The sequence below is a fragment of the Carassius carassius genome, chromosome 36 (assembly GCF_963082965.1).
Source record: "Carassius carassius chromosome 36, fCarCar2.1, whole genome shotgun sequence".
Classification (NCBI taxonomy): domain Eukaryota; kingdom Metazoa; phylum Chordata; class Actinopteri; order Cypriniformes; family Cyprinidae; genus Carassius; species Carassius carassius.
Genome location: NC_081790.1, coordinates 8,153,312 through 8,176,406, shown reverse-complemented (window position 1 = coordinate 8,176,406; position 23,095 = coordinate 8,153,312). Strand labels below are relative to the sequence as shown.

The window sequence follows — 23,095 nt, the reverse complement described above, 5'->3', positions numbered from 1 at the left end:
TATAGACATAAATATTTAAAAAATGTATACTGTATGTGTGTGTATTTAAATATACATGATAAATATACACAGAACACAATACATATTATGTAATCAAAAAGTTATTTTGTATGAAATTTATCGTTTGACAAAACTAATACTGTATATATATTATATGTTTATCTGTTAGGCCTAAGTGGAAATCTTGTTTAAGTGTATTAAAATACATAATTTATCATATTAATATATAATATTATATTTACATACAATAAAATTGGCTCCATGAAAGGTGGATGGATGGGTTTTATGCATATATTTAATTTATGATTTATTTTAGTTCTATATTTATAAACTATGTGTGTGTGAATAGGTTCCAATATATTATTTATACATACGTTTATACAGTATTAAAGCCAATTCAACTCTTTTATTTAAGTGCATTAAAATGATTAATTTATAAACTATAAAGATAAATATATTATTGCCATTTTTATTTGGTTGTATGTAGCAGAATTCTACATGGGAAGTAGAATTTCCAAATGTAGCTCTGTTTATTTGTGGTAACGTTTTTGTAACTTGATTAATAACCATATAAAAATATAAAAACATTAAGTTGATAAACCACGCTATAATCAGTATAATTATGTCTTATGGCATATTTTATGCCCTAGTAAGGGAAGATCTGTTATAAGGTGATGAACGTGTTAATAAAAGAAGGCGGAGCCCGAGCGAATGACGCGTGTGCGTGAGGATCACGTGAGTACGGAGCTGTCACATAAACATTTCCCTTCACACAGCTGTTTGATTATTAACAGCGGTTATGCTTATTTTTCAACTGATTGACACATTACGAATAGACTGTATATCTGCCTAAATGAGCGTTTTGTGGGAGGAACACGCGGATTGTAGGAGAGCAGCGTGATAGAGGTGAGATAGAGATCTGATAGCCACTCCTGCTGTCACCTACACACTGAGTGTACACTGTTACTAACCTACTCGCACAGTGGATGGGATGCATTGCATGGGCTGTGACCTGCTCCTCTTCATGCATATAGATCCTCCTACTAACCAGGAGCAGCAAGTTGTTCATAATAAGGTAAAACGAAAATACGTTTGGAGGCCACTTACTCCCTTACCTGAGCAGATGGGTTAAGGAGTTAATACAGAATCAGTGCATTGTTCTCTTTCTTTTTCATTTACTGTGCTTTATTGGTCTGACAAACGTTACATTTGTATTGCCAAAGCATTTGAAGCACAGCTGTGTACAATAAGAAATCGACCAATGTAATATAAAAATAGCAAGTACTGGTCCAGCACCATATATTCAAGTATTTTCTAAAGTGACTTTCCGTCAGTGATGAGGATTATAATTAAAAAAATATTTAGAAGCCATAAGTAGAATTATTTACTATACAAAAGCTTATGATTTTTGACCAATATGGGCGCTGTCACCAAATGGAAATGATATTGTCAAGAAAATAAAAATGGGTATTGCATATGGCCCAAACTTTTCAGTTACCTCAGAACATGCAGCCACATTTTATGACAATATGACTGCATTTTATGACAAAATGTATAATGGCTGACAGCTAAAATGACTGACCTATGATTTTAGGCCAAAGTTTAAAGGTTCAAAATATATCAAAGTATATAAAAATGTCAAGGTCAATGTAAATGTTTTTCAGAAAATTACAAATAGTGGAATAGAGTTGGGTGAACATTTTAAACAGTCATTTGACTCAACATAACCCACAGAATGCGATCAGATTTTCTATTCAGATCAGATTCTATTGATTGATTGATTGACAACGTGGTATTCTAAGAGTTTTCTTTGAATAGAAATTGACTGGTGTAGTATAAAACTTGCTGGAAAGCCATAGTAGGCTAATGTGTAATCAAAAGTTATTTTGAGTTGATTCTTTTTAGTGAATCATTTGACTGGTTCACAGATCATTTGGAAGGATTTTTTTTATTAAAATATCCAAAAAACACTAGAAAAGTGTTATATATTTTGCTGACTTGTGTACCTACATTATCCCAAATGTTTCAAAGAATGGTTAAAAAATCAGAGAAAAAAGCATTTTTAACCAGTGACACAGACGTGTCCATGGTCTCATTGTGTCACCTGCCGATGACGTCACACACCCTCGATTTCCGGTTTTGTGTTGTAGAAAACATGGAAAGGTGCTTTAATATGGCATGTGTTTTATTAGACAGGTGACGACCGCACAGGGTAGCATTATAACAGAGCTTTCAAACATATCTAATATGATAAAACAGCGCTGCATTTTTCCCACATCCGCACAACCGGAAGGAGCGGAAGCAGTCGACTGTGGCATAATAAAAGCTCCGCTGCTTTCGAACCATGCGTTGTGCTCATTCAGTGGTCCTGTTTCGCTCCGACGTCTTTCAACTTCACCCTGCTTCATTCTACTACGTTAATAAATCATTAACTCATCCATGAACATGATTGCATCGGCTGTGAGGATGACGACGACAACTAATGATTCCACACTCAGTCACTTCATCAACAAACTATGCCTTTTTTGTTTGTTCGTTTTAAATACGCAACCTCTAGCGGTGAAAAATTACATCTAAGAATTTAAATCTTAAATCAATCTTTTTTTTAAAAGAAATATTCAAATCCAGCAACAGGAAAGTCGTGGAAATGGTTTAAAAGTGTGGGAACCTTGTCTCAAACAGAGCTTGAAGCTCATTGCATACTAAAGTTACACACTCAGATGATTTTACTTTTAATTTGCATTTGGGACAACCTGCATTCAACCTTTTCCTGTATAAGCAGCATATGTGTGTCATATTGGCAGGCCAGTGTCTTTAAATCTATTCCATCCCATAAGCTCAGGTTGGTACTGTATGATAGAAACCAGATGGACTTAGGCTAATGTTCCTAATCCCCTCTTACATGGCTCTCATGGCCCCGGGACAACAAGGTGAACGGCTCTGTCTCATGGTGCTGTTCTCAGATCAGATGGATGCTGGTGTGCTGCCCCCTGCCTCGATTTAGTCCAGAATTAGTCTGGTGGTAATTAATCTTCTGAAAAGATCTGTATTTTACACCTTGATTCTCCCCAGGGACCTGCAAAGATCAGTGTCGCTGGAACAACAGACCAGCTCATGTTTTGAATAGTGATTTGTGGGAAAATCACTTGATATCTGTGTCATTCTTGTCTTTTTTTTTTTTTTTTTTTTTCCTCTCACCTATTTGATTCAGTGTTTTTGAGTGGTGGCTGTGTTCAAGATGTATTCGCCACAGAGGAAGGACTTTGTCTCTCTGATGCTGGGAGACCAACACAGCCACAGCTACACCAACGGCAAGCACCGGAGACAGTCCTGCTGGAGGGTTAGTGCCTGGGCATTTTCTTCTTAAAATGGCATCTAAACTCTTTACCTGGTTTTGCAGGACAAAAATATGAAGCATTATGTATTTTTCATTCATTAACAGTGATGTTTGAAGGCTGATGGCTTCTGCCTCCTTTATTTGTTTGTGTTAATAAGTGCTATTTTCCTGTCTGCAGGATATCTTGAAATCTATTTAATATTCTGAGAACAGAATGCTGGCACTGCAGGTGTCGTGTTCAGTCTTAGTTGTCAAAACCCTAGATTTTGTCCGCCTGTTTTATTTAATCTACTAATTTGTATATAATCAATTATCTCCAAAAAGCAGACGTGTACTCCCTGCTTAGCCCAAGCACATGCGTTTAGCTTTAATTAAAAAGCATACAGTAGCTTAAAAGGTCTAAACCACATGCTATCATTTTTTTCTTGGGAAAACCAGAAGGAGAATCTTGGTTACACAACACCAGTTCAATGTGATCGTGTCATTTAAACATAAACAAAATTTGAGGACACAAATTATTTAAGTTTAATTTAGTCTATTCCTCACACAAAACTATAGGCAACATTGATAGTATATATTATATGAAATGTTGCTTAAGCATCAAATCGGCATATTAAAATGTTTTCTGAAGAAACATGTGACACTCAAAAGTGAAGTAATGTCAAGTGAAAGTTTAGATTTGATATTATAACGGTTCTTTTAACTTGTAATATTTCACAATATTACTTTTTTTACTGTATTTTTTCATCAAGTAAATGCAGTCTTGGTGAGCTTAAGAGACTTCTTTTAAAAAACATTAAAAAGTCCAACTTACCCCAAACTTTTGAAAGGTATTGTATTTATTTATTTTTTTTCAAAGAAGATAGAAAATAACAATATGCGGGCGAGGAAATTAATAGATTTTTAAGTGAATTATCCCTTTAATATCTCCCATTATCTGAGATTCACGTCGAAAGAATTAGTTAAGTTGATTAAATTATAAACTGGTCTGTACAGAGAGAAAACCTGAGGGATAAATCATATTTTTGTTTCCATGCAGATGTATTTTTAGTACTGTATATTTGGCAGTCATTGCAATTGCCACATCAAGCCATCAAATATAAAACTGCTGCACTTTCCCCCAATTGTCCTTGAATTATTTGTTTTGGCAGAAATGGAAGCAGCTGTCTCGGCTTCAGCGCAGTCTGATTCTTTTCCTGCTGGCCTTCCTGTTCATCTGTGGGATTCTTTCTTATCCCAGCCTTACGGAGCAGTGGAGAGGTACTTCATACATTCACCTCTAATGATATTTCACTGGATATGAAAGGGGAAAACACAAAAGTTGGATGATTGGTGCAACCTCTGCCCATTTATATTAGCTACTGGGTGAAGATGTTTTATTAAACATCACATTAATAATTCAAATATTATGTATTTGTGTCTGTTTATTCTCCAGGTCTCTCTGACAGATCATTGAAGGAGGTCTGGGTTGAAATGGATAACGGAGGTCTCAGGCCCATTCCTCCTGGCCTCATCCAAAAGATCCCACCAGGAGTTGTCCCGGGGGTCCAGGACATCCCACCAGAAGTGATGCCAGAGATTCAAAGACCAAGCATTCCATTACTTCCCAAACCTCCAGCTATGGTTAGTAGGAATTAGGGTTGCAAAAAGGTGGAACATTTTCCAGTAAATTTCAGAAGCATTCCAGATATTTTGGAAACTTTTTTTTCTGGAATATTCCAGGGATTTTTGAAAAGTTTCCGGAAATCTTCCACCCCTTTGCAACCCTAGTGGGAATACTTATCAGATATTAATGATACGCAAAATAGTATATTGTTCACTTTATCATTTCTCTACTCATTTGCAAAGGTTTTTTACAGCTCTGACTAAAAAGAGCAGAATTGTACTGTAAGTTTCTTAATTCAGTATTTAATATTATTATATTAATAAATTAAAATGATACAAAAATTACAGTTGCTTCTAAATTCCAAATAAAAGCTTTAGAAGTAATTTAAAAATAATTTAATATGAATATTTTATGAATATAAGATACAAAAAGGTACAATTATTTTTAAATACAAAATTAAAGCATTATAAATAAATAAATTGAGCGAGTATTAACAGTAATAAAGAAAGTGTAGCAAAATTTGCTAGAATTTCTAAAATAAGTGTTCAAGATTTAAAAAAATTGGACTTTCTAAATTTCAAACAAAACCATTCAAATAAATACATTTTGTTTATATTAGTATTATTATATTAATAATTTAATAAAAGCTAAAATTGTTTCTAAATTCAGAATAAAATCATATCAGTCATGACAAGGAAAATATATAATATTAAGTCATTTAAAAAATATAAAAAATAGGATTTTTTTGAATATACTAAAATACAACAAAAAAATTAAATTAATAATCATAATAATAATAATAATAATAATAATAAAGGATAATCTAAATTCAAAATAAAAGGGTTAAAATAAATAAACTGAAACTTTAATATTTTATTAAAGTAAACCACAACCATGCTGATCTAAGCACATTAATTGCCCTTCCTCATAAGATACTAGATTCTTCACCTACTCTTGTCTTTTTATGTTGGGCGGTTTGAATCTGCAGAGGAAGCCCCCTAGCAAGCGTGGTCCTCCAGTCCTACAGAAGCGAGGGAACGTGTCAGACTGGCAGGTGAAAGATGGAGAAGAAGCCATGGTCAAGAGAGATGAAGACGGAGGGAAAGAAGCAAAAACAGTCATTAGGTTTGGCTTATTACATTCAATAAGAGTTTTGAGAATGATGATTTGCCTGGGATTAGACATTGGCATTTATTTGTTATTGGCTCAGTATTTAACCTTTTAAATAAGTAGAGGTATTAAAGCCCAGACTGTAATTATGAGTTTTATTGGCACTTATTGTCATTAGTCTCACTCTCATGCTTAGAGCTCCTTACAGTGGCTCCTGGGGCTAAAAATATCACATTTTTTTTATTCATAAAAAGAAGAAATGTTAGAGTGAGTAAAAAATAACAGAATTTTCATTTTAGGATGAACTCTCCTTTTTAGAAAGAGCAGAGAAATACACAACAGGAGCTGAAGATAAACACTCCTGTTCCGTGCTAGAGCCCTAGGGAAGAGTTTATTAACAGTTGAGCTGGTAACACAGCGGTTTTGAAGTGAGTTGTGATGAGCTTTCATTTCCTCCAGCTGTGTCCTTGTTACAGAACTCCACCTCCCGATCGTGTGTAATTGCGTTTTTTAATCGTGACGAGTGTGGGAGGAAATGGTGCGATTACGGGTGTTGAATCTCTGGGTTGGATCTAAGATAAACTGCTGTCATAACTGATGCCAGTTTTTGGATTCCTAGCTGGCGTGGGGCGATGATCGAGGCGGAGCAGGGGACGGAGCTTCAGTCCACCGCCCATGGTAAAGAAGGAACCGTGGCTGATGTCGAGAAAGCTGCCAGCTTAACACCAGGTATCAGAATTCATCCCGTAATTTGAGGCATTTGTCCGTGACAAAGTTTGGCTTGTGTTAAAGACCAGCCGTCACAGACGTGATCATCTGAATGTTTTTCTGTGACAGTCACAGTGAAGGCTGTGGATCGTGTGGAGGCGGTGAGGGAGGCCTTCAGGCACGCATGGAAGGGCTATAAGGCCTTTGCGTGGGGTCATGATGAACTGAAGCCCATGTCTAAAACCCATGGAGAGTGGTTCGGCCTGGGCCTAACTCTCATTGACGCACTGGACACCATGTGGATCCTGGGACTGAGAGACGGTGAGTCGTATAATCACAGCTATAATCATTTTTTAATTTCCCAGATGCTGATTTTTATTAAAAGTGACCATTTTTCATTTTGTTATATAAAGCCAGGCCACATTAAATCTGAGTTGTATTTATTATTTATTTATTTTGCGACCTTTCAAATGGCTTTTATGTATAGATTTTATAAAGAAAAATCAAGATAAACATAAAATGACTTTATTTTTTTTATATTTCTTTTTGTATGTAGTGTGTTCCAGTCAAGATGCAATTTTGTCAATTACAATATGCAAATGAATTTTTTTTTAATGGAAAATATATATATATATATATATATATATATATATATATATATATATATATTTGCATGCATACATGTATATATGTGTGTATGTATTTATGTATATGTATGTGTATATTAAGCAATAAAAACTTACAATAATAATGGAAAAATAATATATTTTTATTTATGTCTCTCCTTTTGCCTTTTCCCCCCTTTCTCTAATTCTTTCTGTAATAGAGTTTGAAGAGGCCAGGAAGTGGGTTGAGACAGAATTAGCCTTTTCCAAGAATGTGGATGTGAATCTTTTTGAGAGTACCATCCGTATATTGGGAGGTCTCTTGAGCACATACCACCTGACCGGAGACACTCTCTTCCTGGATAAAGCTGTAAGTACTTCATATCTTAGTAGCGTCTCCATTATCATTCAGTTTTGTCCTAGTAAATGTAAAGTATAGCTTTAAAGGTTTATTTCAATGGACCACAGAACTCAATACATGTTGTCTCTTTTCTCGCAGAAAGACATTGGGTTCAGATTAATGCCTGCTTTCAAAACCCCATCTAAAATCCCCTACTCTGACGTGAACATCGGTAAAGGAACCGCTCATCCTCCACGATGGACCACTGACAGCACAGTCGCAGAGGTGACCAGCATTCAGCTGGAGTTCAGAGAGCTCAGCCGACTCACACAGGACCCACAGTACCAGGTACTATCTTTTCAACAAAAAAAAAATATTATTATTTTACTTTTTTATTTAAATGCGTGTGTGTGTGTGTGTGTGTGTGTGTGTGTGTGTATGTATATGTATATGTGTATATATATACATATATACATATATAATTTTTTTTTTTTTTTTTTTTTTTTTTTTAGTAAATTCATTTCTTCTTTTTCACTTATTTAAATGCTTTGTCTGTTTTTTTTTATTATTAATTTATTTTTCGCCCTCTGTTTTTAGAATGCAGTGGAGGAGGTGACAAGACAGGTTCACCGATTGGAGGGAAAGCGTGATGGTCTGGTACCCATGTTCATCAACACAAACAGTGGGAAATTCACACGTCGAGGGGCCTTTACACTGGGGGCCCGTGCGGACAGCTACTACGAGTACCTGCTCAAACAGTGGTTACAGGGTGGCAAGAAAGAGACTGAGTGAGTTAATAGCAGATTCAAATGCAGCTTTGGCTGATTTCAGTTCATAAATTCAGTGCTTGGACTGCGTGTCAATAGCCCATTGGTGCTTTTAGCTAATGGGTTCCAGGGAATTGGCGATGCTGACTGAGCCTAATGTACTGAGGTTATGATTCTGGTCACACATGGGCTGATATGATTGATTCACATTGTCAGTCACTGAAAGGGTGAATTGCACAAGAAAAGTTAAAAAAAAAAGACTCCGAGCATGTTTTAATCATTACATAAGGACAGCTTTTTGAAAAGCGTAGACATGCTACTTAGCCTTGACAGTGATAAAGGTACAGGCATTAGATAAACCTGGAGGGGACTTCAGTGCATTCACTATTGGAACATTTTATACTAATGTTGGTGGAATTTGTTTTAAGAGGTCTTAAATTATATTTTGTATTTCAGGTGATTTTCTGTTTGAATGTCACCATCTGCATTCTAGCACTTAAAAACCAAAAAGTTGAAGAATGTAGTTTGTGTACATCTAGGAACATCAAACAGTCACAAAAATAATCCTTGTTTTAAAACAGGCTTTCTGAACAGCCATTGGACAATCAAACCAAAAGTCCAATCCTGACTTCATTGTTGGTCCAGTGTTTTAATATAAAAAAAAAAGATTTATATACAGGTCCTTCTCAAAAAATTAGCATACTGTGATAAAGTTAATTATTTTCCATAATGTAATGATAAAAATTAAACTTTCATATATTTTAGATTCATTGCACACCAACTGAAATATTTCAGGTCTTTTATTGTTTTAATACTGATGATTTTGGCATACAGCTCATGAAAACCCAAAATGCCGGTCTCAAAAAATTAGCATATTTCATCCGACCAATAAAAGAAAAGTGTTTTTAATACAAAAAAAGTCAACCTTCAAATAATTATGTTCAGTTATGCACTCAATACTTGGTCGGGAATCCTTTGCGGTTTGCGGCGTGGCATGGAGGCAATCAGCCTGTGGCACTGCTGAGGTGTTATGGAGGCCCAGGATGCTTTGATAGCGGCCTTAAGCTCATCCAGAGTGTTGGGTCTTGCGTCTCTCAACTTTCTCTTCACAATATCCCACAGATTCTTTATGGGGTTCAGGTCAGGAGAGTTGGCAGGCCAATTGAGCACAGTAATACCATGGTCAGCAAACCATTTACCAGGTGCCAGGTCGTGCTGAAAAACGAAATCTTCATCTCCATAAAGCTTTTCAGCAGATGGAAGCATGAAGTGCTCCCAAATCTCCTGATAACTAGCTGCATTGACCCTGCCCCTGATAAAACACAGTGGACCAACACCAGCAGCTGACATGGCACCCCAGACCATCACTGACTGTGGGTACTTGACACTGGACTTCAGGTATTTTGGCATTTCCTTTTCCCCAGTCTTCCTCCAGACTCTGGCACCTTGATTTCCGAATGACATGCAAAATTTGTCCAAAAGTCCAGTGCTGCTTCTCTGTAGCCCAGGTCAGGCGCTTCTGCCGTTGTTTCTAGTTCAAAAGTGGCTTGACCTGGGGAATGCGGCACCTGTAGCCCATTTCCTGCACATGCCTGTGCACGGTGGCTCTGGATTTTTCTACTCCAGACTCAGTCCACTGCTTCCGCAGGTCCCCCAAGGTCTGGAATCGGTCCTTCTCCACAATCTTCCTCAGGGTCCGGTCACCTCTTCTCGTTGTGCAGCATTTTTTGCCACACTTTTTCCTTCACACAGACTCCCACTGAGGTGCCTTGATACAGCACTCTGGGAACAGCCTATTCGTTCACAAATTTCTTTCTGTGTCTTGCCCTCTTGCTTGAGGGTGTCAATGATGGCCTTCTGGACAGCAGTCAGGTCGGCAGTCTTGCCCATGATTGCGGTTTTGAGTAATGAACCAGGCTGGGAGTTTTTAAAAGCCTCAGGAATCTTTTGCAGGTGTTTAGAGTTAATTAGTTGATTCAGATGATTAGGTTAATAGCTTGTTTAGGGAACCTTTTCATGATATGCTAATTTTTTGAGATGGGTATTTTGGGTTCCCTTTCAAGGGAACTTCGAACTGCGTCCTCTGAGGGGACACTATGGGGAACACCTCGTCGTGAGCCGTGTCTGAAGCATACTTTGAAAAACGGCAACGTGTTGGCCGGCGACAGCCTCTGACGTCACTACCAGCGCGACTATAAATACGCGCCCGTAGGACCCGTCACTATCTTCTTCGTCTTCAGTTGACTGTTTTGTTTGAAGCGTGCATCTGAGAAACGACCAAAACGGTAAGAGCGATCTATTACTGTTTTCATCATGGCTTCCACTAGCAAGGCGTTTAGACAGTGTGTGCATCCGTGTCAGCGTTATCTGACATCTGCGAAGAGCATGCGCGATGTCCTTGAGGGGGCGGTCTGCGTGCACTGCGAGCGTTTCTCTCTGAGAAAGCTCCACTCTCGTTTGTCTCTCTTTTCGAGGAAAGAGGGACAGCCATCTGGATCCCGCGGCTCAGGTCCCGCCGTTGCCGAGGCAAGGAGGAGAATGAGCTCGTGGGGATCACAAATGGATCTCGCTGAGGAGTGTAGAGAGGGACCTTCCCTTTCACACTCTCCGGCGGCGAACGAGAGCGAACTTCGGGAGGCAGATGTGGTATCATTAACTCATTCTGACACTGAAGTTAGTGCTCTGCTGGGTTCTACCCAGGAAGAGCAGGAGATGTCTGAGAGTGGTGAAGAAGCTGAGGCTGAGCCTTCTCAATCCTCCTGTCCCGCGTATGAGGAGCTGTTAGAGATTATGGATCGCGCCACGGCAAAATTAGATTTGCCGTGGAAGCATGCCAGTAAGGTGGCGCCACGAGGTCGCCTCGCTGAGCGGTACTTGTCTGACCATAGCCCTCCAGCCCAGGTGAGCCTTCCATTCTTGCCTGACTTACATGCAGAAGTCGAAAAGGAATGGAAGAGGCCGTTTGACGAGCTATGCTAATATCGAGGGCTTGCATGAGAACGGCTATGAGAGGATGCCCCCTGTAGAAGAGAGGCTTGCTATCTCTCTGTGGGGCAAATGTCCTCTCTTAAATCTCCCGTTTTGCCATCTAAGCCCCTCCAAGATACATCCCGCTTAAATGGAAGGTCCTACGCGGCAGCTGGTCAGGCTGTGGCTTCACTGCACACGATGGCGGTGCTCCAGGCCTACCAGGCTGACCTGCTGAAGGACCTGAATACAGGTGAGGGCCTTTCACCTGACCAGGTAGCCGAGCTGCGCCGCACCACAGACCTCTCTCTCCGAGCTACCAAGCAGGCCGCCTCCGCCATGGGCAGGTCTATGGCGGCCATGGTGGTGACGGAGAGACATCTGTGGGTGAACCTGGCTGACATCGGGAAGGAAGAAAGGGGGTTTCTTCTCGATGCTCCGGTCTCGCCTTCTGAGCTTTTTGGTACCTACGTCGAGATGGTGGTCGGGAAGTTCAGGGAGGCAAGGGCGCGCTCAGCGGCCTTTAAATCCTTCATTCCACGAAGGTCCAGGTCCGAGCCCGAGCAACTCAGGGGTCCTGGCCCATCTCGATCTGAGGGTCGTAGAGGGGCGCAGAAGGCTAGTGTTGCGGCTCGCGCTCCTCCCCCGCCTAAGGGCAGGGGCAAGAGGAACCGCGGGTCACGGAGCGGTAAGCAGGGTCTGAGGGACGTGATTCGGACGAGGCAGCGTCCTCGCCCGGGTCAGAACGGTAGGATGACCTAGTAGCTCCGGATGTTTTTAACCTCTGTTTTTAACCTCTGTTTTTTGTCCTCCCCTGCCTAATTCCCCTGTAGCCACCAGCTTTCCACCTGATCGAGGTTAGGTGGACGGTCTGCTGGTGGTTATATGTCTACTAACAATCTCTGTGAGTTTCCTTTACAGTAGCTAGGTGGCCAAAGAATTGGCACAGCACTGCAGGGAATTCCATAGATGTCTGGCCGGGTCACCCTGAGGGGCCGCCTGGCCGCTTGGCGCATCCGGGGAGGTGGTGGTTACGACAAGAAGCTAAAAAAGCTGTATTTACTGCCTCAGGTGATGCTCCCCTCGCCTAGAAAAGAGGGTTGGAGCTCACCGCTCCCGTGTGATCCAGCGCCTCTGCGATGCTTGGGAACCTCTCTGTACACACGCTTGCCTGTGTACTTTCTCAAAGCCACATAGTGGTCAAGACTCTGCGCACTTTCTGAAATCCACGTAAAGTGGTAAGTGTGCACGCAAGACTCTGCGCACTTTCTAAAATCCTGTATGGTAAGGGTTACGCGCTCCGCTTCGTTCCCTTTCTTGGGATGATTCGCCCCCGGTGTTCCTTGGGCTTCATCCAACCAGTGTGTATTTGTTATGCACCTCAAGCATCGCTTCCCTCACCATGAGGGGCTGGGTGGACTCCCACATATTGTGGTTATCAGGTGGTAGGCTTCATCAGGCCTCCCTGATGGTGAGCTCCAACATACGGTGGTTGCCAGGTAGTAGGCCTCACCAGGCCTCCCTGGAGATTTAGCTCCCACATACTGTGCGTCTCCTCTCTATAGCATATTGTGGTTTTCAGATAGTAGGCTTCACCAGGTCTCTCTGAAGGTGAGCTCCCACGTTCGGTGGTCGCCAGGTAGTAGGCCTCACCAGGCCTCCCTGGAGATTTAGCTCCCACATACTGTGCGTCTCCTCTATATAGCATATTGTGGTTTTCAGATAGTAGGCTTCACCAGGTCTCTCTGAAGGTGAGCTCCCACGTTCGGTGGTCGCCAGGTAGTAGGCCTCGCCAGGCCTCCCTGGAGATTTAGCTCCCACAGGCTATGCGTTTCCACGGAATAGCATATTGTGGCTTTTTCAGATAGTAGGCATCACCAGGTCTCTCTGAAGACGAGCTCCCACATACTGTGGTTGCCAGGTAGTAGGCCTCACCAGGCCTCCCTGGAGATTTAGCTCCCACATACTATGCGTTTCTACGGAATAGCACATTGTGGTTTTCAGATAGTAGGCTTCATCAGGTCTCTCTGAAGACGAGCTCCCACATACTGTGGTTGCCAGGTAGTAGGCCTCACCAGGCCTCCCTGGAGATTTAGCTCCCACATATTGTGCGTTCCACTAAATAGCACATTGTGGTTTTCAGATAGTAGGCTTCATCAGGTCTCTCTGAAGACGAGCTCCCACATACTGTGGTTGCCAGGTAGTAGGCCTCACCAGGCCTCCCTGGAGATTTAGCTCCCACATACTGTGCGCTTCCTAAAAAAACGAGCTCCCGCGATTTGTGGTTGTCAGGTAGTAGGCCTCACCAGGCCTCCCTGGAGTCGAGTTCCATATTGCTTTCAGTTTCCACTGAAGTGGTTATCTGGTAACAGATAGTAGGCCTCTCTAGGCCTCTCTGTAGGTGAACTCCCACATATTGTGGTTATCAGGTAGCAGGCTTCACAGGCCTCTCTGAATGTGAGCTCCCACATACTGTGGTTGTCAGGTAAACTTTCAGTACACACGCTTGCCTGTGTACTTTCTCAAATCCACATGGTGGTCAGTGTGCACGTTAACGCTTTGCGCACTGTCTGAAATCCACGTAAAGTGGTAAGTGTGCACGCAAGTCTCTGCGCACTTTCTGAAATCCACGTAAAGTGGTAAGTGTGCACGCAAGACTCTGCGCACTTTCTAAAATCCTGTATGGTAAGGGTTACGCGCTCCGCTTCGTTCCCTTTTTTCAAGGGATGATTCGCCCCGGTGTTCCTTGGGCTTCATCCAACCGGTGTGTACTTATTGTACACCCCAAGCCCCCTCAACTTGGGGGGGCTGTGTGGGCAATTCTCGGGTAGTTCAGCAGCGCTCCCCTTTTCTGAAAGGGTCACCTATGAGCATGCTGCTCAGAGCTCGGAGTCTTCCTCTCTTGGGAGACTGATTCACGGTTCTTCAGAGCGCTCCAGTACCACATACTGTTTGAGACGCTCTGTGAGAGCAGGCATCCTGCTGAGGCAGGGGCTGAGGCCTCCAATTGCTCTGCTCCCGGGCCATTCTTCTACGAGCTGCTCTGACAGAGTTCCACGAGAACCCCTCCTTAGAACAGTATTTATAAATCCATGTTATGGTAAGTGTGCACGGGAGTCTTTGCGCACTTTCTGAAATCCACATTGTGGTAAGTTCGCACACTAGTCTCTGCGTTCTTTCTAAAATCCCTAGATGGTAAGGGCTTCGCGCTGCTGGTTCGTGCCCTTTCTTGAGTTGGTTTAAGCCCCGTTCATCTTGGGCACCACTCCACCTAGGTATCCTCGGATACCTATCTAGAGCAGGACGCCGCTACTAGAGTGCTTTGGGGACAGCCCTTTCGGCAGGTTTTGCGAAAGCTAGCAGTAGCCCCTGTGTGACAGGCAAAGACTTGGTAGAGGAAAGTGCCAGGCTCTTAGCCATATCCCTTTAAAGGAATCTCTGTGATTCCAAGCCTTTAGCTCTACCCCGGGCCAGGGCCCTACAGGATAAGTTGGGTATGTAGCTTAGGCCTTTGGCCGTAAGGGATAATGTCATAAGGCAGCCGTCAGACCGTCCCAGGGGCGACTCCCGGTGAAGAGAAAAGCGGTAGAGTTGGTACTTAGTGTTTGCCATGATTCTGGTCTGCACTCCCCTCAGCATGGTGGCGTGGGTATACTGTTCCCCATAGTGTCCCCTCAGAGGACGCAGTTCGAAGTTCCCTTGAAAGGGAACGGTTCAGGTTACGAATATAACCATGGTTCCCTGAGAGGGAACGAGACACTGCGTCCTCTAGCTCCCTGCCATGCTTCAGACGCAAGCTTCACGAAGAAGATAGTGACGGGTCCTACGGGCGCGTATTTATAGTCACGCTGGTAGTGACGTCAGAGGCTGTCGCCGGCCAACACGTTGGAGTTTTTCAAAGTATGCTTCAGACACGGGTCACGACGAGGTGTTCCCCATAGTGTCCCCTCAGAGGACGCAGTGTCTCGTTCCCTCTCAGGGAACCATGGTTACATTCGTAACCTGAGACGTTTTCATGAGCTGTATGCCAAAATCATCAGTATTAAAACAATAAAAGACCTGAAATATTTCAGTTGGTGTGCAATGAATCTAAAATATATGAAAGTTTAATTTTTATCATTACATTATGGAAAATAATGAACTTTATCACAATATGCTAATTTTTTGAGAAGGACCTGTATATATATATATATATATATATATGTGTGTGTGTATATATATATAAACTGGTATACTAATGCAATATTTTTTAACTGGATTTCCAGCATCACTATTACTCATACTTATTAAGTAGGGATCCACTTTATGCATTTTATGTGTTTAATTATTTTTTATTTAATTATTTTTTATTTAATTATTTTTTTATTTATTATAATATTTACTTCTGTATGCTTATTTTATCTATTATTACATTTAGATTACTTTTGCCATCATTTAATACTTGCAGTTAACTTAATAAAAATGCAATCTTTAGCAAATTTAAACAATGAATATCCATTTTTTTTAATGCCATTTTACTTTTGGAAATGTATTCTATTTTTATACCATACATTATAATATTATGATGCCTAAAATCACTTGTAGCATTTAAAATTATTAATTTGATTTTTTGTTTTATTTTCCATTTTTCTCCTTTTTTTCAAAATAGTATTGAATTGTAATATCGGCAATTTATCGGTCATCAAACACAGTCGAAAATAATGATCAGCTTTATGTATTGGCACATAGCCCATCTCAAACATAATGATACCGCAATAATGGTGTGGCTTTTTTGAGGTGAGGTGTGCTATTACTTTTCTAACCACTTGAACTGAAGTTTTGTTGTCTAATTGACAGTAAATGGGTGAAAAAACCCCTGCAAGACAGCAGCATTATGACAACAACTGTCACAGGCACGTTTTGCACATGTCCACCATTTGGGATGGTGCCAAGGTGCCTTCGCTCCTGGGGAAATGCGACATCAGCCATTTTCTGCTTTTGACAGGATGTTATTCTGTCTTCCTGTTCTTTCTGCCGGAGCTTGACGAGTCATTGTCATTCACGTCAGTGCTTCTGCTCACACCTGAGTCTCGTTAGACTCCCGCTGTGTTGACATCCCTTAAACTCGCTCCATAGTACTTTTTTCATAGGGTTCAGTTTTGAATAATTCAATAAAAAGGTGTTCACTGGGGTTCAGTAGACACTGACTCTTAATGACTCTAGTCATTGATGTGGAAGCTGGTTCTTTTAAATGACCTCTGTATCCTGATTCCTGTCTGTGTAATCTCACTAAGACCTTAATGGGGTTGAAGTGAAGCTCTTACTATCTATATGTTTGATTTTATGTATTATGTATTATTGTACAGTTACAATGCAGTAGCTCATTTTGCCTCTAGGGGGCAAACTTAATCACTTCAAATGCAGAGTGTGATGCATCTATATCTTTCCAGGCTGCTAGAGGACTATCTTCAGGCTATAGAAGGTGTCAGAAAGAATCTCTTGAGACAGACTTCTCCTAGTAAACTGACCTTCGTTGGGGAGCTGTCCAATGGCCATCTCAATCCCAAAATGGTGTGTCATCTTCACCACTTCACCACATTTCTGCTGCCAAGTGTCATTCTTAATGAATTGTTCATTGAAAAAAATGAAAAGTCTGTAATTATTTGCTCACTCTCATGCTGTTCCAAACTTGTATGCTGTGTTTTTTCCCATGGAACAGAAACTTGGAAATGGCAAAAAAAAATTATACTTTCCACATGGAATAATAAAAATATTCCATATGGAAAAATAACAGCATACGGATTTGGAAAAACAGTACATAATGTCAGTTTTCTTTTTTTTGTTTTCATGGGGTTACACTATTAATAGCTTTAATAATATATAATATCTATAATATCTAGGATTAAATCTTATTACAAATCATATTTGATGCATCAAGTTTTTATGACTCATGTAGTATAATATATAATAAAATATGGAACTCATCCTCAAGGAGGAAAAACAACACGCATTTTATGCAGAGACCCAAACTGAGCACAAATATGCAATTTGGTGTAGCTGCTAATATTTATATGGTCAAAAAGTAATATAAAATTCTAATAACTTGTAATGTAAAACAATAAGATCTTTATAATAGTATCGCAGAAAATTTACATACAGTAAAATGCATAAAAAGATAATTTGTCACGCTGTCTACCAATAATAAAAGTCTTAGTAAGTTATTTAAAATTCTTAGTTTTATCATTAAACCTCTTTAGTTTTAATTGTGCATATAATGCTATACCGTATTTTTCGGACTATAAGTCGCACCTAAGTATAAGTCGCATCAGTCCAAAAATATGTCATGACGAGGAAAAAAACATATAAGTCGCACTGGACTATAAGTCGCATATATTTAGAACCAAGAGCCAAGAGAAAACATTACCGTCTTTAGCCGCGAGAAGGCGCTCTATGTCTTCAGTGTAGACTACAGGAGCACTTTGGAGTAGCATAGAGCGCCCTCTGGCGGCTGTAGACGGCAATGATTTCTCTTGGTTCATTTCTCTCGGTTCATGTCAAATTAATTTTGATAAATAAGTCGCACCTGACTATAAGTCGCAGAACCAGCCAAACTATGTAAAAAAGTGCGACTTATAGTCCGGAAAATACGGTATATAAGAAACCTATGTACTATGAAACAGACACCTGAAGTTATGTAGAAGATTGTGTACATCAGGTTTCTCAGCAAAGTTTTGATCATGTTGATAATTTTCAGACTTACGTTTTCGTATCAAATATGATACAATAGTCTTTACAGGGTTAAACTCTTTCTCAATCACAACACTCTTTCCATCTGATCCAGGATCATTTGGTGTGTTTTCTTCCTGGCACGCTGGCTCTCGGTGCTCACAACGGTCTGCCCGCTGATCACATGGACCTGGCTCTGCAGTTGATGGAGACGTGTCATCAGATGTATGCACAGATGGAGACGGGCCTGAGCCCAGAGATCGCTCACTTTAACCTGCAGTCCAACAACGGACGGGACATCGATGTGAAGGTACATTAACCTGTACAGTCACCACTCATTTCTGACAATAAACTCCTTGGGCGGTTGGAGCCGTGGCCTTATACTGCTGATGCAGGCTTTTAGAATGGAGCCATCATTCATTTTCTTTTCTTCATCTAGAAATGAAATGGTAATAAGCCCCCCAAATAGTGGAGAAACTGTGTTCAGACTGTCCAATCAAGGCCTTTGTGTTTATCTTTTCTAGTATCTGTTCTGAAGAACATCTTTTCTGCACTCAGCACTGATGAGGATGACTTTTATAAAAAGGTGGTGCCCTTTTACATGAATAGATATTTTACTCTCCCAGTATGTGTGTGCAGTGTTGGGAAGGTTACTTTGGAAATGTAATAGGTTACAGATTACAAGTTACCCTGTTTAAAATGTAATAGTAGTGTAACTTTTTCAATTACTTTATTAAAGTAATGTAACTAATTACTTTTGAGTACTTTTTGATTACTTTTCTAAATTTGTGAAAATTAAAGAATAATAAATGAAAGCATATACATAAACTTATCAATACAGTTATCTAATAAGCATGTGACGTATTCTGTGTAATAAACTCCTGAAACATTGGTGTTTTTTTTAAACTGCTGTCTCTGTATATGATGATCGTTTTCTCAAAATAAGTAAAATGCACATGAAGTGACACAGAGCAGTTCTAGAAATTATGTTTATGTGCTCGTGTACTCCTATATTGAGGCAGCAGAGGTTGAAAACACTGCGAGCTTCAGTAGGCCTATGTGTAGAAAATAAAACAATTTTCTCCATTAATTTACAGGAGGGGCGGAAGGGGGAAAAAATTCAGACTGGAAAATTCAAACTCATACAAACAAATTCATGGACAAAACAATTTTTTGTATGGACCTGACATAAAAAAGGTTTAAATCTTTAATTTGGGGACATGCAAAATAATTAAAAGTTCTGTCCTGAACTGCAACTTAAAACCTTGCATTAAAAACCTTAATGCAACTTCACTTCTATTTTTCTCTTCAGTCTCTTTATTTTGCCCTGTTATCCATCTCTCTCATTACTTTAATACTCAAGATTGAACAAAACTATACTTTACAATACAATACTCTACAATACTACAATATCTTTATAGAAAAATCCTAATACTGTACACGAGTCATGTTTTTCCCTTACAAAAAGTTACCATGCTTTTATTAGCCTATATAAAAGTAAAATAATCTTGTTTTTTTTTTTTTTTTTTTTGCAAATGGATTTGTATTTATTTTTTAATAAATACATTTGTAAAATAATTTTACATTTTTGGTTATCACAGTTAAACAATAGTAGCCATTTGGATTTTTAGTTAAATATTAAAATGTTAATTTTCGTAAGGGTTGTGTTGTTGTCTGTCGTAGCTCCCCCTAAACCTAGGCTATAAAAAAAAATCTGAATTTTTTTTTCAGCTAAATTACTACTGTAACATTGCAACAGATAATAATGATGTCCTTTATATAGTAGCCTATTTTGAGTGATGACTGATGAGCAACGTGCTGCTGCTTGATTAAAAAAACAAAGACAAAAAAAGCATCTTTACAGATGAAACTGACCTGAAACCCTGAACAGTAGGCCTAGTTCTGCTTCTCTGCTCCAGCAGTACACTCTATTTTCTCTCTCTCTCTCTCTCTCTCTCTCTCTCTCTCTCGCGTTGATTACTCTGAGTCTGATCCAAACCGTTTGGCGGAGGCGCGGAGAGCGCGCGAGTCACGACTAACACTTCATGACTTATTAGAGATTTAAATATCAAATAATGGCTAATTCGCAAATGATCGCTTTAGTACATTCGGCAGGCAATTATACAATAATGATATTAAATAGTGGGGCAAAATCGGCTGCCAGGCCACCGGGAATTGTCCCGGTTCTCCCGGTGTCCAGTCCGCGCCTGATTTCCACAGACACGCAGAACGTGCAGGAGTCATATATTGCATTTTTGGGGCTTTATATTCACAGACACTAGTCCATGTCATGTTTTGATTCAAGTGTACTGACCTACTTTTGATTTAGCTAATCATCCAAAATGTGGCATATTCCGTCCGCATTAGGCATTTCGTTTTTATGACTGGATTCTACGAACCAGACTGTATTTCCGCATCCCGGAAATTATTACGGCATATGTCTCAGAATAGTCAGTGCAATTTGGGAAAGAAATCAGTTAAATCTGTATGTGGATGTGTGTAAATATTCAAATGTAATCCCCTTTGTAATCGTAAAAAATTTCATAAGTAACTGTAATTTAATTACTCATTTTTTCTTAGTAACTGTAACTAATTACAGTTACAATAATTTTGTAATTAAATTACGTAACGCCGTTACATGTAACTAGTTACTCCCCAACACTGTGTGTGTGCAGCCTGCAGACAGACACAACTTACTGAGACCCGAGACCGTTGAGAGTCTGTTCTACATGTACAGATTCACCAAGGACAGCAAATACAGGGACTGGGGCTGGGACATACTGCAACGTTTCAACAAGTACACCAGAGTGAGTAAGAACTACAAAATATTTTGGTCTATTTTTTATTTTATTTTTTTATGTAATGTATATGTGTGTTTGTGTGTATTTTATTTTTACTGTAATTGTTATTTAGGTATTATTTATATACTGATATATTAGTATTATTTTTATTGATATTTTGAGTAGCTTTTATTTTTGTTTTATTTCTACTATTTCATCTTTAGTTCAACTATATTCTAGTTTATTTTTCTTTAAGTTTGAGTTTTTATATATATATATATATATATATATATATATTTATATAATATTTTATATACTAGTCTTAACATTTCAATTTTTTCTTTAAATTTGACTTTTTCATTGAATATTTATATTTTATTTCATTTCAGCTTTATTTCAGTTAATTAAAATGAGTTTTAATAGTTTTACATGTTTAATCATTAGATATATCATAGGTTTATATAAAATATTTTATATCAGAGTTTAATATAACCTTAGGCAAACTTCAAAATTGATGCCTCAATTCACTTGGTAACTTTTAAGCGGTTTCTAGTTTTTAGGGGATTTTTTTTTTAGACAAAATATTATAGAATTTTAATCTCATCCATTTATCGGTAATCAGCCATAAAATGACAATAATTGACTTGTTGGTCCCATTCAGAAACATTTCATAGCCCAGTGAACACAAACTTGACTTGCTTCTTACTTGCTTCCTGTCCCAGGTCCCCAGCGGGGGCTACACCTCCATAGGTAACGTCCGTGACCCCGTGAACCCCGCGCCCAGAGATAAGATGGAGAGTTTCTTCCTGGGCGAGACGCTGAAGTATCTTTTCCTCCTGTTCTCTGACGACAGCGAGCTGATCAGTCTGGATAAGTACGTGTTCAACACGGAGGCCCATCCACTGCCAATATGGCCCTCCACCTCATGAGGGTGAAGGCCAGAATTATGCCAATCCTCACTTGATGTTGGCTTTAACCGGAAATGATGCAGGCTTCCATAGGAAGTGGCCCCTCAGAGTTTCTCTGTGGGAATGTTTCTGGTCTGAACTGAGGTGCCGAGTTCCACACCAATATTTAACTGTGCACTTTAAATGTTTATTTAAATGTGGTGAGACCCAGAAGAACAGATTCTCTGGCAGTTTTACACATTATGGGTGCTGAAATACCACAAATATTGTTTCCTTACTTTTGAGCTCATGGAGTGCCTGCAAAGTGTGACACTCTTGCATGTTGGACAAGGCCATTCAGCTGCCGCAGTATTTAGATGTTCCATCTGCCATATTTGGGACAGAAACATTAGTGTCAGAGCACTGTAAATCACACGGCAGGCACTTTGTAAAATGAAGACTTTTTTTTTTTTTGTTAACCATTATTTCTGTGTGCACAGATGGATGCTCTCGATTTGAGTGGCTCGCCTTTATTTTTGAAGGCTGTTACAAAAGGACTCATGTCTACATGTGAGTTTCTAAATGTTTCCCTTTTGTGAGAGTCAGGATGCATTAGGTAACATATTGAGTACTTTATCTTGAGATTTATTTGGGAACCCTCCTGGATTGTGTATGTTTCGGTTATTCATGTTGATTTTAGTGTGTGTACTTCAGAGAACGCTAATAATTTGATGTAGTGGATGCCACCCGGAGCCCTGCTAAGCTTTCCATTGATGTATGGTTTATTAGGATCGGACAATATTTGGCTGAGATAGAACTATTTGAAAATCTGGAATCTGATGGTGCAAAAAAATCTAAATACTGAGAAAATAGCCTTTAAAGCTGTCCAAGTGAATTCTTAGCAATGCATATTACTAATCAAAAATCAAGTTTTGACATATCTACAATAGGAAATTTACAAAATATCTTCATGGAACATGATCTTTACCTAATGTCGTAATGATTTTTGGCATAAAAGAATACAATGTATTTTTGTTTATTGCATCTGTGGTCCAGGATCACATATATGTTAATTTATTCATTCAAATTTCACAGCAAAACTACACTGAAAATGGATCAACTGTGTCTGATCGACAGTCAAAATCATGTGATGATAAAGCTACAGAATTTCCATGTCATATTAGAGCACAGTGGTAATCTATATCCACATGCTGCCATCTGTTTCAATAAGTTTGATGATTGTAAGCATTAAATGATTCATTCACCCCGGAATGAAATGAAAA

The 23,095-nt window shown here is 39.5% G+C and overlaps 1 protein-coding gene across 3 annotated transcripts; it reads left to right on the top strand.

Annotated features, from left to right (window-relative positions):
* Positions 1-695: 695 nt before the first annotated feature.
* man1b1a (mannosidase, alpha, class 1B, member 1a) lies at positions 696-22,713 on the top strand. Of its 3 annotated transcripts, XM_059526102.1 has the most exons (15): positions 742-906; positions 984-1,075; positions 3,212-3,340; positions 4,489-4,597; positions 4,773-4,960; positions 5,932-6,068; positions 6,673-6,782; positions 6,891-7,082; positions 7,588-7,736; positions 7,866-8,054; positions 8,304-8,494; positions 16,870-16,990; positions 18,261-18,455; positions 20,821-20,952; positions 21,648-22,713. In XM_059526102.1, the coding sequence occupies exons 3-15, from the start codon at positions 3,239-3,241 to the stop codon at positions 21,852-21,854; spliced, it is 2,022 nt and encodes a 673-aa protein (XP_059382085.1). In that variant the 5' UTR covers positions 742-906; positions 984-1,075; positions 3,212-3,238; the 3' UTR covers positions 21,855-22,713. The 3 variants fall into 3 exon arrangements, with proteins under 3 accessions (XP_059382087.1, XP_059382085.1, XP_059382086.1); XM_059526104.1 differs by lacking the exons at positions 742-906; positions 984-1,075 and adding an exon at positions 696-735; XM_059526103.1 differs by lacking the exon at positions 984-1,075.
* The last annotated feature ends 382 nt before the right edge of the window (positions 22,714-23,095 follow it).

What these genes read in the sequence shown, in the direction of transcription:
- man1b1a (XM_059526104.1), top strand. Translation starts at nt 3,239, where the DNA reads ATGTATTCGCCACAGAGGAAGGACTTTGTCTCTCTGATGCTGGGAGAC. An exon ending in AGCTGCCAGCTTAACACCAG is followed by an intron (nt 6,783 to 6,890) that starts GTATCAGAATTC and finishes TTTCTGTGACAG; the next exon opens with TCACAGTGAAGGCTGTGGAT. An exon ending in GACGGGACATCGATGTGAAG is followed by an intron (nt 18,456 to 20,820) that starts GTACATTAACCT and finishes GTGTGTGTGCAG; the next exon opens with CCTGCAGACAGACACAACTT.